Source organism: Daucus carota, chromosome 1, assembly GCF_001625215.2.
Source record: "Daucus carota subsp. sativus chromosome 1, DH1 v3.0, whole genome shotgun sequence".
Lineage (NCBI taxonomy): Eukaryota > Viridiplantae > Streptophyta > Magnoliopsida > Apiales > Apiaceae > Daucus > Daucus carota.
The window spans coordinates 55,947,563-55,961,187 of record NC_030381.2 but is presented as its reverse complement, the minus strand read 5'-3'; the positions used below and the strand labels follow the sequence as shown (position 1 = coordinate 55,961,187).

The 13,625-nt window shown below is 34.4% G+C and overlaps 2 protein-coding genes across 3 annotated transcripts; one reads left to right on the top strand and one right to left on the bottom strand.

The window, feature by feature from the left end:
- Positions 1-1,650: 1,650 nt before the first annotated feature.
- On the bottom strand, positions 1,651-7,433 carry LOC108205406 (protein PEP-RELATED DEVELOPMENT ARRESTED 1, chloroplastic). Of its 2 annotated transcripts, XR_001803963.2 has the most exons (10): positions 7,076-7,433; positions 6,342-6,497; positions 6,151-6,219; positions 5,881-6,051; positions 3,775-3,918; positions 3,431-3,589; positions 3,286-3,351; positions 2,954-3,013; positions 2,507-2,635; positions 1,651-1,962 (listed from the first exon to the last, which is right to left on the bottom strand). XR_001803963.2 is itself a non-coding variant. In XM_017375351.2 (9 exons), exons 1-9 carry the CDS (start codon positions 7,397-7,399, stop codon positions 2,591-2,593), a joined length of 1,194 nt encoding a protein of 397 aa, XP_017230840.1. In that variant the 5' UTR covers positions 7,400-7,433; the 3' UTR covers positions 2,068-2,590. The 2 variants fall into 2 exon arrangements, 1 of the variants encoding a protein (XP_017230840.1); XM_017375351.2 differs by lacking the exon at positions 1,651-1,962 and having other exon boundaries at positions 2,068-2,635.
- Positions 7,434-7,919: 486 nt separating this feature from the next.
- On the top strand, positions 7,920-9,952 carry LOC108215098 (uncharacterized protein At5g48480). Its single transcript, XM_017387444.2, has 2 exons — positions 7,920-8,299; positions 9,491-9,952. Exons 1-2 carry the CDS (start codon positions 8,028-8,030, stop codon positions 9,720-9,722), a joined length of 504 nt encoding a protein of 167 aa, XP_017242933.1. The 5' UTR covers positions 7,920-8,027; the 3' UTR covers positions 9,723-9,952.
- Positions 9,953-13,625: the final 3,673 nt, after the last annotated feature.

Below are 13,625 nucleotides of genomic sequence, written 5' to 3'. Positions count from 1 at the left end.
TTTTTTATCAATCTGAAAAGTAGGAGAAAAATAGTTTAATAAATATGAATAATATTTTTAATAACAAATATTATCTGCATACATAATATTCATGTCAGCGATTTATCTATATTTAATTATAACAACGGACGATTACTCCATTTTCCAATTAATTTGATTAATTATTTATTTTGACCGGTGCAAATTACATATGTGAAAATTGTTATATATATCTTATTAACCGTAAATGCATAATTAAAAACTACTGCAATTACCAGGGTTTTGCATTAAACCTAGTTGGCAACCACTCAAGTCACAGAGATGTCACTACGATTACCTGTGTAATCAAGCATTATCTTATTTAAGCATCAATAGTCTTGCCTCACCTAACATAATTATGAAGGGAGATTATTGGCAAAGTAATTAATCTGATGAATACACAGACATAGACCAACTAACAGCAAATAAAAGAAATAAATAAACTCGAAGATAATGCATGCATGTGAATGCGAATACTCTTCTGATACTGATTTGACATTGCATTTTCCTGAGGACTGATTGGCCTCTAGCTAGCTAGCTAGCTAGCTTCATACAGCAGTCCTAGAGTTTACCTAATCACAAATTTCATGTAATTAATCAATCAGTTTAGTGCCGTTAAATAAAATGCCACACATCTAGAGCACATGCTTGAGTTTCAGTACAAGTCGACCATGAGAACGACCCTACTAGGCTCTAGCTAATAACTGTGCAATTCTTGTCCTAATATATATGGTAATTTCAGGGCCACGTTGTTTTTTCTTTTCTTTTTTCATTTATATTATTATCCATTAATCCTAATAACGAAACAAAAGGTGGGTTAGTCAGCATTCGTATATGAATATGACAAGGTGGACAGGGATGATAATGTTTGCATAATTAGATAACTGAAAAGGAGAAGAAAGCAGAATGAATTAATTATTATATATGGATCAGGAAAACGCACGCCCGGGTTTGATTATTCCGCAACTTAATTGGTCTTCTTGGATAGAACATGGTAGGTCCTGTTTTGTCTATAAATTTGCATACAATCATATAATTAAGTTTCAACTATACTTTTAACCATCATGATTAATATTTTTTTTTAATTATTTCTTTTAGAAAGCAATCTTATAATCTTAAAAATCAACATCCTTTCGACCATCATGATCAATACATTTTCTTTAATTATTTCTTTTAGAAAGCAACCTATGATCTTGAAAATCAGAATCCGTTCTTAATAAAAAGGGACTTTTTTTTATGTTTTAAGAAAAATTGTATTTACCGGATAGTTGTAAATTTCAATTTAAATTAGGAAGACTCGGTCTCAGTAATAATCAAAATAGATCCCATATATATGATACTCCCTCCGTCCCATAATAAACGTCCTAATCTTTTTCCAGTTTTTTTCACGCATTTCCAAGCTTATAAAAAACATAATTATACATATTATTTTCTCGTATTTTTTGTTTTGTGTTAAAATTTGAACTTCCTATTTTTATACAAAACAAAAAACACGAAAAAATAATATCTAAAAGTATGTTTTTTATAAGTTTGGAAATGCGTGAAAAAAACTTGAAAAACATTAGGACGTTTATTATGGGAGAGAGCGGAGTACTTGATAGTATCTGGTAATGAACCAGTTAAAGCCGTGTCTTACGTGTCCAATCTGCTTATCATTATAACACAAAATTTTGACAACGTATGGGAGGTGAAAAAAATTACAAGATGGAAATCACATTATGAGCTTTTTGCATCTATATAAAAGGTAAATTCACTTCTGGGTGAACAGATAACAAAGCTGTGTGAATGGCAGCTTGCTCACCCTTCTGGGTCTGCTGAGGTGTACATTGAGTGGATGAAACAAGGTCTGTCGAAGTGCGAGTAGTATATATCTGCATCAATGGCAGCTTGCTTACTGTTCTGGGCTATCCACCGAGGAATCCATTGAGGGGATGATGATACAAGCTGTGTCAAAATGCGCAAGGAATTTTAATCGTTTCGTTTTCTTTCATGTTATTTTGTTTGGGTTGCGGTTGATTACAGAACTTTGAATAGTCACACACAATTGCATCTGTTGAAGATGAACCCTTGATTTCTTGTTACCCAGAGAAGAAAGATACCCACTAGGCCAAAATTACAAAGCTACAAATAAGGAATGCTCATTGGCAAGTTCCTCTTTAGATCCTTCATAACTAAATTTTTTGATAAGAATCAAGAACATCGATACTGAAATTATTAGTTTATTGAACTGTGAACTTGACTAAATCTAGAGAATTGAGATTTTAAACGCCATATACATGCAGAATCACAGCTCCCTGACCAAAACCCAGGCCTAGGTTTATCAAAGGGTATCTTAACATAAATTAGCAGGACAAAACTACTAATAGCCCCATTAAGACTATCACGATTTCTCACTCGTCTTGCGTCTATAAGTACATTCTTCGGTTGGGTTTTTAACGAGTGAGAGCATATATGCACTATAGATATTTAAGTTGGGTCTTGAAATTACCTATCTTGCTTACAAGTAATCCCATGATCAAGGACTGCGGTCAAAATTGTATGGGTAAATGGATGTAATGCCTGCCATGCATAGCTAGAAAGCTATTTCCTGAAGAACTTGAAGAGTATTCTGGTGAACCTGCACAAAAGTTCACATATTTTAGAGATGCTGAAACTTTCATTGTTATGAGCAGAACCAAGGTTTACAAAGATGAGAAAGAAGAAATAATCCTGTGCAGCCAAACTCTAAATACACAAATTTTCAGAAACCACAGGCTATATTCAAGGGACTGCAGTTGGAAAATTAAATCTGCAGGAGAAGATAATATTGGAAAACGAAGCAAGTATTCAAATAAATTATTAAAAACATGTTATCCCTGAAAACAAGACTTTTCGAAGTTCTCGTGTTGTGTTATATGTATTGCCCTTGTGTGTGCATAAAGACAAAAACGTTTACCCATTCAAGATGTTGTGCTGTGATACCAGGGACATTTCCTGCATATATACCACCTAGCACCTATATCAGACAAGAGAAGTATCAAAAGAGGATCAATTATACTCATGCATTATGTGTCTAAGATGCACTTTTAGGTTATAAATTATGTTAGTCAAAATCAATGTATAAATAATGCATAGATAAACATTGTGAAATTTAGGCAAGCTGCAAGCTCGTGCTTTAATAATGACCATGATGGAATTAAGTTAATGTTATTTGTTTATAAATTTTCTCTTTGACACATCTCCAGCGCAGGAGTTATTCCAATATCAGTTAATGGAGTTGTATGCTACCTTGGTTACGGTCTCCAAAAACATGCCTGGACGCACAGGCAATGGCTTCACCCCAGTAACAGTAGCCTGGATAATGTCAAGAGGGTCATGCACACAGAAAACTAGCACACTTTACTGGAAATATCATATCTATCTAATATCTCACCCTTCCAGCAATTCTACTTGAAACTCTTTTTCTATTTTTACTTGCTTCTTCATCATCAGATTCCTCTGCACCTTCATCTTTTCCTTGCATCACATTTTTGATCATCTCACGCACAGTTTTCCCAGGTTTCAGAGCAACAAGTTTAGTTAAAAAGTACACCTGTAGTTACATAATTAAAACCAATATTGGTAAGTAGAATAGCATGCATAATTGTCGAAATGAGAGAATTTTGAAGTCAACATATAAGGATTTCAGAAATAATTATGTGTGTCAACAAAATTAAACTAACCAGTAACCCCGCTGTACAAAAACTTTGGTGACTAAATATGCGGACAAATAAATACCTCTGGTTCAGGGAGTGTACTTAAACCACGGTCATTTCTCTCATCTAGTATTCCACCTCCCATCATATTACGGGCCTCTTCTCTTATCAAAACAAGTCTGGCAAGCAACTTCCGGTCAGGAACAACAGGCCGCGTTTCCATTGTCTGCAAAGATATGATCAGCTAGCAGAGATAATGCTTATTATGAAGTAAATGGGAGTGAGTTCGGGCAGGGGAGTTGTACTTAATAAGGAGAGAGAGACTAAGGTCTAACTAACTTGCACCTTATATTAACCACATGAAATCAGTATTCTAATTTCTAACCATTAGTTTCAGTACAAAAGTTATGCTTATACTCAGTGCCGAAGGCAGCAACTCGGATCAGCGTACTCCAAGATACAGACCCCCAAAAATAAACAAAAAAAAAAAGTTGCCAGGAGCAATTTGAACACTTGACCGCCTTGTAAAACAATCAGCATTAACTAGAGCCCGCTATCTTGTCTTGTACATGACATGAAAATTTAGTGTGGGCTTGAAAATTTTGTACATGAACACGAAAATTCACTAGGACAGTGAACACGAACAAAAGTACATAAAACATATAAAATTATTATATAAAGGAATACTGTTTGCATCATGAAATCAATATTATAATATTAAAAATGACGGATATTATAACTTATAAAAACTATAACACCAAAAGTGTATTAAAACCTTTAAAAAGTAATAATATAATATTGATAGTGGTGTGTTTATAATATTATAACATTTGGTTTTATCATTCATATATGACATGGAAACACGACACTTTCATTTGGTCTCGTGTATGGGTTTGACATTTCTTACATGAGACGATTGCCAGGTTTAGCTTTAACCAATTTGGGGTCTCAGCTCGGTGATACATAGTATAATGTATAATCAATATATCTAAAATTACAGGAGGTACTATAAACATTAATAATTTTGTTGTGTGTGGCATTTGAACCCTCTATACTAACTCATGATCAGCTCGGATATGAAGGGTTACTGACTATGTTCTACATAACTAATATAACTTCAAATTCCAGGGTATGCAAGACATTTCTTGGTTCTAACACAGAGCCTCCTGATTATACTAGCAAAAACATTTCAACATAGCGAGCTCTGCTAAAGTGAGAAGCAACATTACTTCAAGAAGAAGTTCAGTTTAATAATGCATCACATAAGCAAAGAAATTAGAAGACTTAATTTACATATCGGATACTTGCAATTGTACTTTACACTCTCAACTAATATCCTTGACATTTTAGGACAAATATACACTAGTCAAGTGATTCTGGAGTAGAACAAGTAGCAATTTATCAAGAATATGCTCCTACAAAGTTGGTCGATACTGAGCCTTTCGCTCTTTTTATATAAGTGAAATTTGTTTTCATTTATAAACTAAAATTATTCGCAAAAACATTGAACGAAACATTGCTAAGCAATTCTTCCTTCCAATCCTCTTCCATATTTCTCCTAATTTATTTGAAATCCATTTCTTTTAAATTATAAGAGGCCAAACTTGCTATCATGGTCGGATAACAGAAAATAATACAGGCAATACAAATCACTTGCGATAGGAGTATGATACAAATAGCGACTGGTAAACTCCCTTTAAGCTTCCACAGTCCATACTATTACTGTCTATGGTTGTAGAACAATGTATATATATTGATCATTAAATATTACCCATCCAATTTAGATTTATCATCATGTTAATGATATAGATTTTTGTATTAACATATAGAAGCAGCATCGAGGCCGAGAATTATAAATATCTAAGATATAATAATCCTCTCAAACATTTGCATTTTAGAGGTGAAGGCCTTTTCCTTCAGGAGAGTAAAACTTAAATGTATGGACTACATGAAGGATACTGCATGGTCTAGGAAGGATACATTTATATTCAAAGTGGTAACCAGTGCCTTCTAAATGTCTCTTTTGGCCAAAGATTGTTATCTTATGAAAAAACTAAAGGCAGCTGTGGAGACATCTTAAAATTAACCGTATGTTATCCACAATTCACAGATTACTATTTAAATGCTCTATGCATGATCAGGAATTCAGAGATATGCAAGCATGATGCCACTGAACTTAGGTTGATACCTCTAGTAAATCATCAGCCTGGTTAGCTATGTCGTTTAGGTTTGCTCCTGGAAGATGAACTTTTGTGCCATCCGCACTTTTAAAAGCACCACCACCTGCAGCAACTCGCCTAAGTAACTCACTTCTGCTATCTTTCTGAGGAGTTCTACACAAAAGTCCAATCACTTGAACCTGGATAATGAATAAGAGATATCTATTCAGCATGGAGGGCAAAGTTGATACACTTTCACAAACGATTATAATATTCATTTGGTTAAGGCATGTTCTTACATGTGGAGGGCATTTCTTTGTAAGATGTGACAAGACGGTTTCTTTAATCACCTCCAAAAGTGCCTTGCGCTGGAGCCATAATTTAAAGATGATGAGGCCATACATAGTTATGAAATTCAGTCAAAGAAATGCAAAACGTTGGAGCATTGGACAGGTAAGTAGTTGCTGTAAATATAGTCAAAACAAGATACCTTATCATCCTGGTCATTCTGAGCAGATTGTATCATGTAATCTAGGGCCATCATAAATCCTGACTCCATCTCATCAACTCTCTTCCCAATCACTCCTTGTGCAGCCAACTGCACGGCCATCTCCTCGGATGCTTCATCCATGTTATCGTCTTCCAACTGTATCAGTCCACAAATATGAAACAAACTCAGCCACCAAAATGTAAACAATATAAAGATATCCAAGACTATATAACATTCAGAGAATTACATTGTAAGAACTGACAAAGAAGAAGCAGGATAATACAGATCATTAATTGCACATCTGCATAAGTGGTACTCCAGAGAATGGTGGAGCTACAAACAACGTGTTTACCAATTAAGACAACCAAAGAGTGAGGGTACCTAGTTGACTAAAGAGTGAGGCTATCTAGTCTGAAACTTGGATTATTTGCCAATAAAGCATAGCTTCACTATCTCCAAATGTTAGAGTACTCGACTAAACCCAAAGAGTGTTGTGTGGTTTAGGAATTTAGCACAGGGTTTACAATGCTCATAGACCTCTCCAGCCTCGCTTGACAATTATTAAAATTGACAATTAACTAAAATTTATAAAATAATAAAACTAATATCACATTTCCACTTACTAACCCTGAAACAGGACTAAGATATCCTTAATAACAAGCATAGGTAGAGCGAGAGAGGGGGGGGGGGGGGGGGAGAGAAGGAGAGAGGGAGGGAGAGAGAGAGAGAGAGACCAGCTTCGCAATCTCTTCAAGAACAGAGGTGACTTGATCTCCACCTTTGAGGATAGCTTGATACTGAGCAGAAGAATCAACAGATGGCTCCTCTTTCCCCTGCTGCTTTCTTCTTGTGCTGTCTCTAGCATTCAATTCCTCTTGTGAATAACCTCCACCAACTTCATAACTGGCACTACACTTATTCACCTTCTGCCTGTTAGTTTGCTTATCAAACTTAATAAATGATGAATTTGAATAATCATACCACCGATTTGTCACTAAAGAAGCAGGGGGAAAATATACGGAGAATTTACAAGAGGGAGATAACATAGAAGACCCCATGGCAAGTGTCCCTCTGAGTTTTGTGACGTCTACCCGATAACACTCCAGGATATACACATGACTTGCCAAAGCCCAATAGTAAAAAGTCCTGGGCTCAACATTCATGGGCCTGTTCTGTTGATCCACACTTCCCCTGCCGTTACTGCATCAGTGCATCTAAAGTTTCTAAACTCGAAATTTTCCCGTATATTTCGACAAAAACTAATTATAAATACAGTCTCAAAATAAAAGAGTTAATATTTATATATGATATATAATAAAATTCGATAACTAATCTTCATAAATTGATAAATTTTATTTTATACCACATAATCCATTAATCACAAAATTAAAATTTCATTATTATTATTATACTCAAATATATGACGTAACTAAATAAATATCTAAAAAATCAGAAGAAGGGAAAAGAAATCGAAAACGAAGGGAGATTGAGTAAATACAATTGGGCGGAAAAGTCGGGAATACCAAATGTACCCTGAGAACCAAAACTGGGCCAAACGGTTCCGCTTCTCCGCAGGCTATAAATGCATACCCCCACCATTTTATCATCTCCGATTTCTCTCTCTGCTTTTACCATTTCTTCTTCTTCTTCACTGTCTCTCTCTCTCTCTCTTGATAACAGTTAGCTATGGCGGAAGAGGCGGTCAAGAACGGAGATGCTCACGACGTGAGCAAGACGGTGTCGTTCTCGGCATTTAAGCCTCAGATGTTTGTAGAGGAAGGGAAAGTAGGTGATGCCGTACACTTCTATAAGGCCGCGTTTGGTGCTCAGGAGGTTAATCACGTCACTCAGACCAAGAGGAAGGCTGATCAAGAGCTCCCACTCGTTGTCTCTGCTGAGCTCAAACTCGGTTCCACCATTTTTCTTGTCTCTGACCTCTCAGATCACTCATCTGCAATGTTAGCCTTCATCTCTCTCTCTCTCTCTCTCACTTTCACGCTCCCCCTCCCTCTCTCCCTCCTCTCTCTGTCTTTGATAGAAGTATATTTACTTATTCATGTTTTTGCTCGCATGATCTGTTGAATAGAAGAATATTTACAACTATTTGGGTATGTCTGCATCTTTTCTTCACCGTTCATATTATTTTTCATAATTGCTGGTATATAAGCTGTATGTTATAGGTCTTGTTTCTGAATTTTTCAAGTCCTACATTGATACATGCATATGAATGGTATAAAACTGCTTGAATAAAAATGGTGTAAATCATATATTAATGGTAGTTATTCTTTATTACAAACTTATAGAACTGGAAATCAGTTTCACTCCGGTTGATTCCTTGAAATCCTAGTAATTGGATGAATTTCTGGGTACTCATTTCAACATTTGGGTCCTCTTTAATCTCAACATGACTCGGTTTACCTCCAATTGCATTGCTGAGTTCTCTGTCAAGTCAACCAATTTATTTATTCCACTAATATTTTTGTTTTGGAAAATGTTAGGTATTTTTTTTACCAAATTCTGGTTGTAATGTTTGATTGGTTTTAACATTAATGGGACCCTCTATACACATAAGCAATCCATTTCAAATAAGCCATTTGTTTGTCACATTATTTGATAAAAAAATTGGAACAATTAGGATTGGATACTTAACATTACTTTGTGTATGTACCATTTTTGTCCAATTTGTCCATTGTAACTCATGTCACTTCTTACACTTAACACAAAATTTCAATTTCAATTCCTATAATAAATTAGAATTTAGATTCTAAATTTTTATATGATATAAATTTTAAAAGAATAATTATGTTTAGATGCTGTTTTTTTAAAACCTTAAAATTTGTGCAATGGAGTTATATGTTTTAAATTAGTAGTCCATTTCTGATTTTTTTTTAAAAATTGTTTTTATAGTCAAATTGACAAATATTTGTCAGGAACTTACAATTAATCTCTTATAATTATGAAAAATTAAAACATACATTTTTAAAGAGATTGCATATCTCAATCCACTGCATTGTTGTCAACAGTTTACTAGTATCATTTGTATATTTGTCCTAAATACAGTAAATAAGAGAAAGTAAATTATCAGCGTCATTGTTTATGTGAGCAATTTTGGAAATGAGGGTCTGATCGAGTGTGTAATATATGGTTAGGAACAAAACTGGGAGCAATGGACTATGGTTCCTCCTGGAGACGGATGACATTGAAGGCGCCATAGCCAATGCTGTCAAGGCCGGTGCTGTTTCCGAGGGTGAAATCGAAGAGGGTGAAGGGGCATCGCCAGTGGGGAAAGTCAAGGACCCGTATGGCGTGATCTGGGCCATAACCTCTCCAACAATTGTCAAGAAGATGAAGAAGAGCGAGGAGGAGGTGCAAGCAGCTTAAAGCCTCCTCCCTCAGATTTGAAGTTTTCTGTTTCTTAATATGCAATTTACTATAATGTCTCTCAGGACTGAGTAGATGATCATGATGGATAGTGTTTTGTTTGCCTGGTTTATGGGGAAGATTTAAGTAAGTTATTAGTACTCGTAATTTCAGTTTGATGACTGATTGACAGCAATGCAGGTGTATGACCTCTCCTCTTTTACTTTTGTTGCATCATTGCTTTATTTACAGTGTTTTAGTTGGCCTAACTGTGTCCTATTACCTTGTTTATTAGAGTATATAACAATCTGAATTTAGTGTTGACAAAATATGAATTGTATCAACTGCATGGATGTCCCAAGCCCAACATTCAAAGAATCACAGTCCTACTTTTCTTTTTTGAGTCGGCAGATGTCCAAATGAATTATAGGTCCATGGCCACATCGACCTCGCACATTCCATCCTCTAAATCTGTATAGCAGCACGAGCATACATAGAGGATGAGAGTCCACTTGGAAATTCCTCAAGAAATAGTAATTTGAAATCTAACTGGACGTTTTTGTGACATTTTACATACATAGAAATGTTGGTCACAAAGTCGTTGATACACCATTTGCCATCTATCTTTTTTTACCTGTCTCTTTTTTGTAAAAAAAAATTCATAATAAACTGTTTTTTAATATTTTGACGGCATTTTTAAAAAATAGTATATATTAAAAATACGAGTTAAGTTCTATGGAGTACATAAAATATTGGAGTATTGGAGTACAAATCATAATTTTTTAGTTTGATCCTATATAATATCTTTGATTATCCAAATTTTGATATAATCTATCATTTATAAGTTGTCTTGCACATAATTGTCAATTAATCATTAATATCTTTCAACTTTAACAAGTATTAAGATTATTGTTCTGCTTATTAGTCATATTGCAGAACATAGAGTCCTATAATTTATAAAAATAATTATTCTACCATTTGATCACGATGTTTATGTTGCAGAACATAATATGCAGGTTGTCAAATATTTACAAATATTATTGAACAAAAAAAATTGAAATTTAGATGATTAGATTACATTTTATCAAACTTTGTACTCCAATACTCCAATTTTTTTTGTACTCCATTGAACTTAACTATTAAAAATACCCTTAAATTACACTGATTCATACTCCCTCCGTCCCATTTAATTGTATACGTTTCTTTTCAACTGTTCGACACGCATTTCAATGCTCTTATAAAATATAGTTCCGTAACTTATTTTTGAGATTTTCTTTTTCTGAATAAAAATATAACATCCAAATTTTAATTCAGAAAAAAAAAATTTTAAAAATAAATTACACAACTATACTTTATAGGAGCATTAAAGTCCGTGCCGCGTCCCCGTCCCCCAATGTATACTACTCAGGGGGACGGAGGGAGTACTTGTTTATAAGTCTTCATCAAGTCTCTCAAAAGCAAACATGAATATCATGATTCATGATTCTAAGTCTTTATTTTATGCAGAAGTGTGGTATAAATGAATGAAAATCAGTGTCCACGGACAGGGTCACGTCGCGTATCATTTACTGCAATCACAGAATCAACGAGAGTGAAAATTTTAAATGCAGATAAAAACAATCAATGGAGTTACCCTGGTTTAACTAAATAAGCGTTGAGGGAAATCATGGCATTCACCAATCACCATTACCATCAATAAATAATTCTGTACCTGGCTCGGCGAATGGTACAACTTCATCAGAATTGTTTCATACAGGAGGACTATAGGAGTAATTGTTTCATGTGTTCATTACGTTTTCACCATAAATAGTTACACTTGTTATCAATAGGATTCCCAACAGCGGAGTAACTTGCTACTCCCTCCGTCCCATTTTAACTGCTTTTGACTTGGTGTTAAAAAAATCACATCTAAATATAATTATTCTTTATAAAATTTATATCAAATAAAAGTTTAGAAACTAAACTTTTATTTGATATAAGAATTGAATTTTTTTATTAAGCGTAGACATTGTCTTTTTACACCTCAATATACGTGTTAAAAAGTCAAACATCAATTAAAATGGGACAGAGGGAGTATTAAATTTTGAATTAGGCTTGTTATTAACTTGGACCGTGGTGATCAAATAAGTTTGGACACGGGAGTCCTAAATCTCACGGTAAGCAGAACATATCGATGAAGTAAAAATGATAAATAAAATTAATTTACAAAAGACTGTTAGAAAAATTGTGGTTAGGGGTTTGATCCTGGTAAATGACATACATATTTTGAATTCTATGTTAAAATGATGGAACTTGTTAATTACAAACCGCCTCAATGCAACTATATATTCACAAATGAAATTTTCTATTTCACTCTTCTTTAATCTTTTATACATGCACAAATGTTTAAAATTATTATAATAAAATAAAATTGGTATATAAATTAATGCGAAAATCTCACAATTCCGCATCTCTTTATTTTCACATTAAAATATCCTTGTCTGTTTTTACATCTATCAAATCCGTGCCTGATATGAAGTGGCGAATCTGGGGACTTTATATTTGGTCCCCTCGTATATCCACAAGTTCACAACTCAATCCCAAGTTCCGGCCTTTTAAACCCAATTATACAGTAAATCAAGTGTCCCAGTACAAGATTTGTCACTGTTAAAAGTGTTGAAAGCTACTGCTGTGCAAACACAAACCCTGGCTTATTATTAGTCAACTCACAAGATCTTGTTTTGTATGTGAGATGTAGAAAGGAACAGTTGTTTGGATGGAGCATGCAGCAGCAGACCAAATCCACAGTACGCTACAAAAACTGCACAGATGGTATTGCCTAAACCAACTCTTGACTTTTCACCCTTCCCATACTCTCATGCCCATTTCAACTTCTTTTGTCCTCGCAATTTACGAGGACGTTTGGTTGAGATTAAAATAAGTACTTTTTGTTTAAAGTAAAAAAGTTAAATAGAAGTTAAAAACAAGTTAAGACTTGTAAGTGATTAAAATGTTTGGGAAAGAAGTAGAAGTCAAGAAACAAAAACTAGTATTCTTTGCTTCTTGATTTTTTACACAAACGATACGAATAAATGTTTCTAGCTTTTAACTTATACTCCCTCCGTCCCAGCAGGAAGCTTACGTTCACTGTTTGCACGCATTTTGAGACTCTTATAAAGTATAGTTCATTAACGTTTTTTTAAATTATTTTTTTTCTGAATAAAAGTTTAAACGTCAAACTTTTTTTCAGGATTTTTTTCCAGAAAAAACACATTATAGAACTATATTTTATCGGAGTCTCAAAATGCGTGCCAAAAAATAACGTAAAGAACCTGGTGGGACGGAGGGAGTAACTCTAGAAGCCGCGCTTAAAAGCGCTGCCCAAACACCCCTGTGTATCTTAATGGGGTGCGAACGATTGATGAAGCCATTTTCAGTAGGGTTTTTAATTCTTGCATGATAATAATCATTATATTTCATGATAGATGTTAGAAGGACACGTTAGCTGCACAAGTCCAGTAATTTAACTTGTTTGACAAATAAAAACAGAGGCATATAGGCGGTAAAAGAATGTACACTCTTGTACAGAGTTGGACAAGGCACTGCAGAAGAGTTTTGTTGAATAAAGCCAGCAACCTTTTTAAGTAAAAACCACTACATCACACCACCCGCATCCCCCTCTTCTGTTTTCACTCTGTTTTGTTGAGCTACTAGTAATAGTGCGTGTCATCTCTGTCACGCCCCGGTGAGGATTTAGGATCCGATTTTGAGAGTATTAAACAATTTTCGAAAAACTCTTTTTTATTATTTAAATTTTGTGAGACATATCTATAATTTTATAAAATTTAGAATGATTAAAATATATAAAAACTAATAAATATAAGGAGAACATGAGTACCGCATGCCTCCTCCTAAATTCGTCTTTGATCACACTCTGGTAGTATA

Excerpts from the sequence above, each read along its gene's own strand:
- LOC108205406 (XM_017375351.2), bottom strand. The coding sequence starts at position 7,399 with ATGGGGTCTTCTATGTTATCTCCCTCTTGTAAATTCTCCGTATATTTT. Across the intron at positions 3,014-3,285 it reads TTTTGGAGACCGTAACCAAG|GTGCTAGGTGGTATATATGC; the intron begins GTAGCATACAAC and ends TGTCTGATATAG. Across the intron at positions 2,636-2,953 it reads CAGCACAACATCTTGAATGG|GTTCACCAGAATACTCTTCA; the intron begins GTAAACGTTTTT and ends ACTTTTGTGCAG.
- LOC108215098 (XM_017387444.2), top strand. The coding sequence starts at position 8,028 with ATGGCGGAAGAGGCGGTCAAGAACGGAGATGCTCACGACGTGAGCAAG. Across the intron at positions 8,300-9,490 it reads TCAGATCACTCATCTGCAAT|GAACAAAACTGGGAGCAATG; the intron begins GTTAGCCTTCAT and ends ATATATGGTTAG.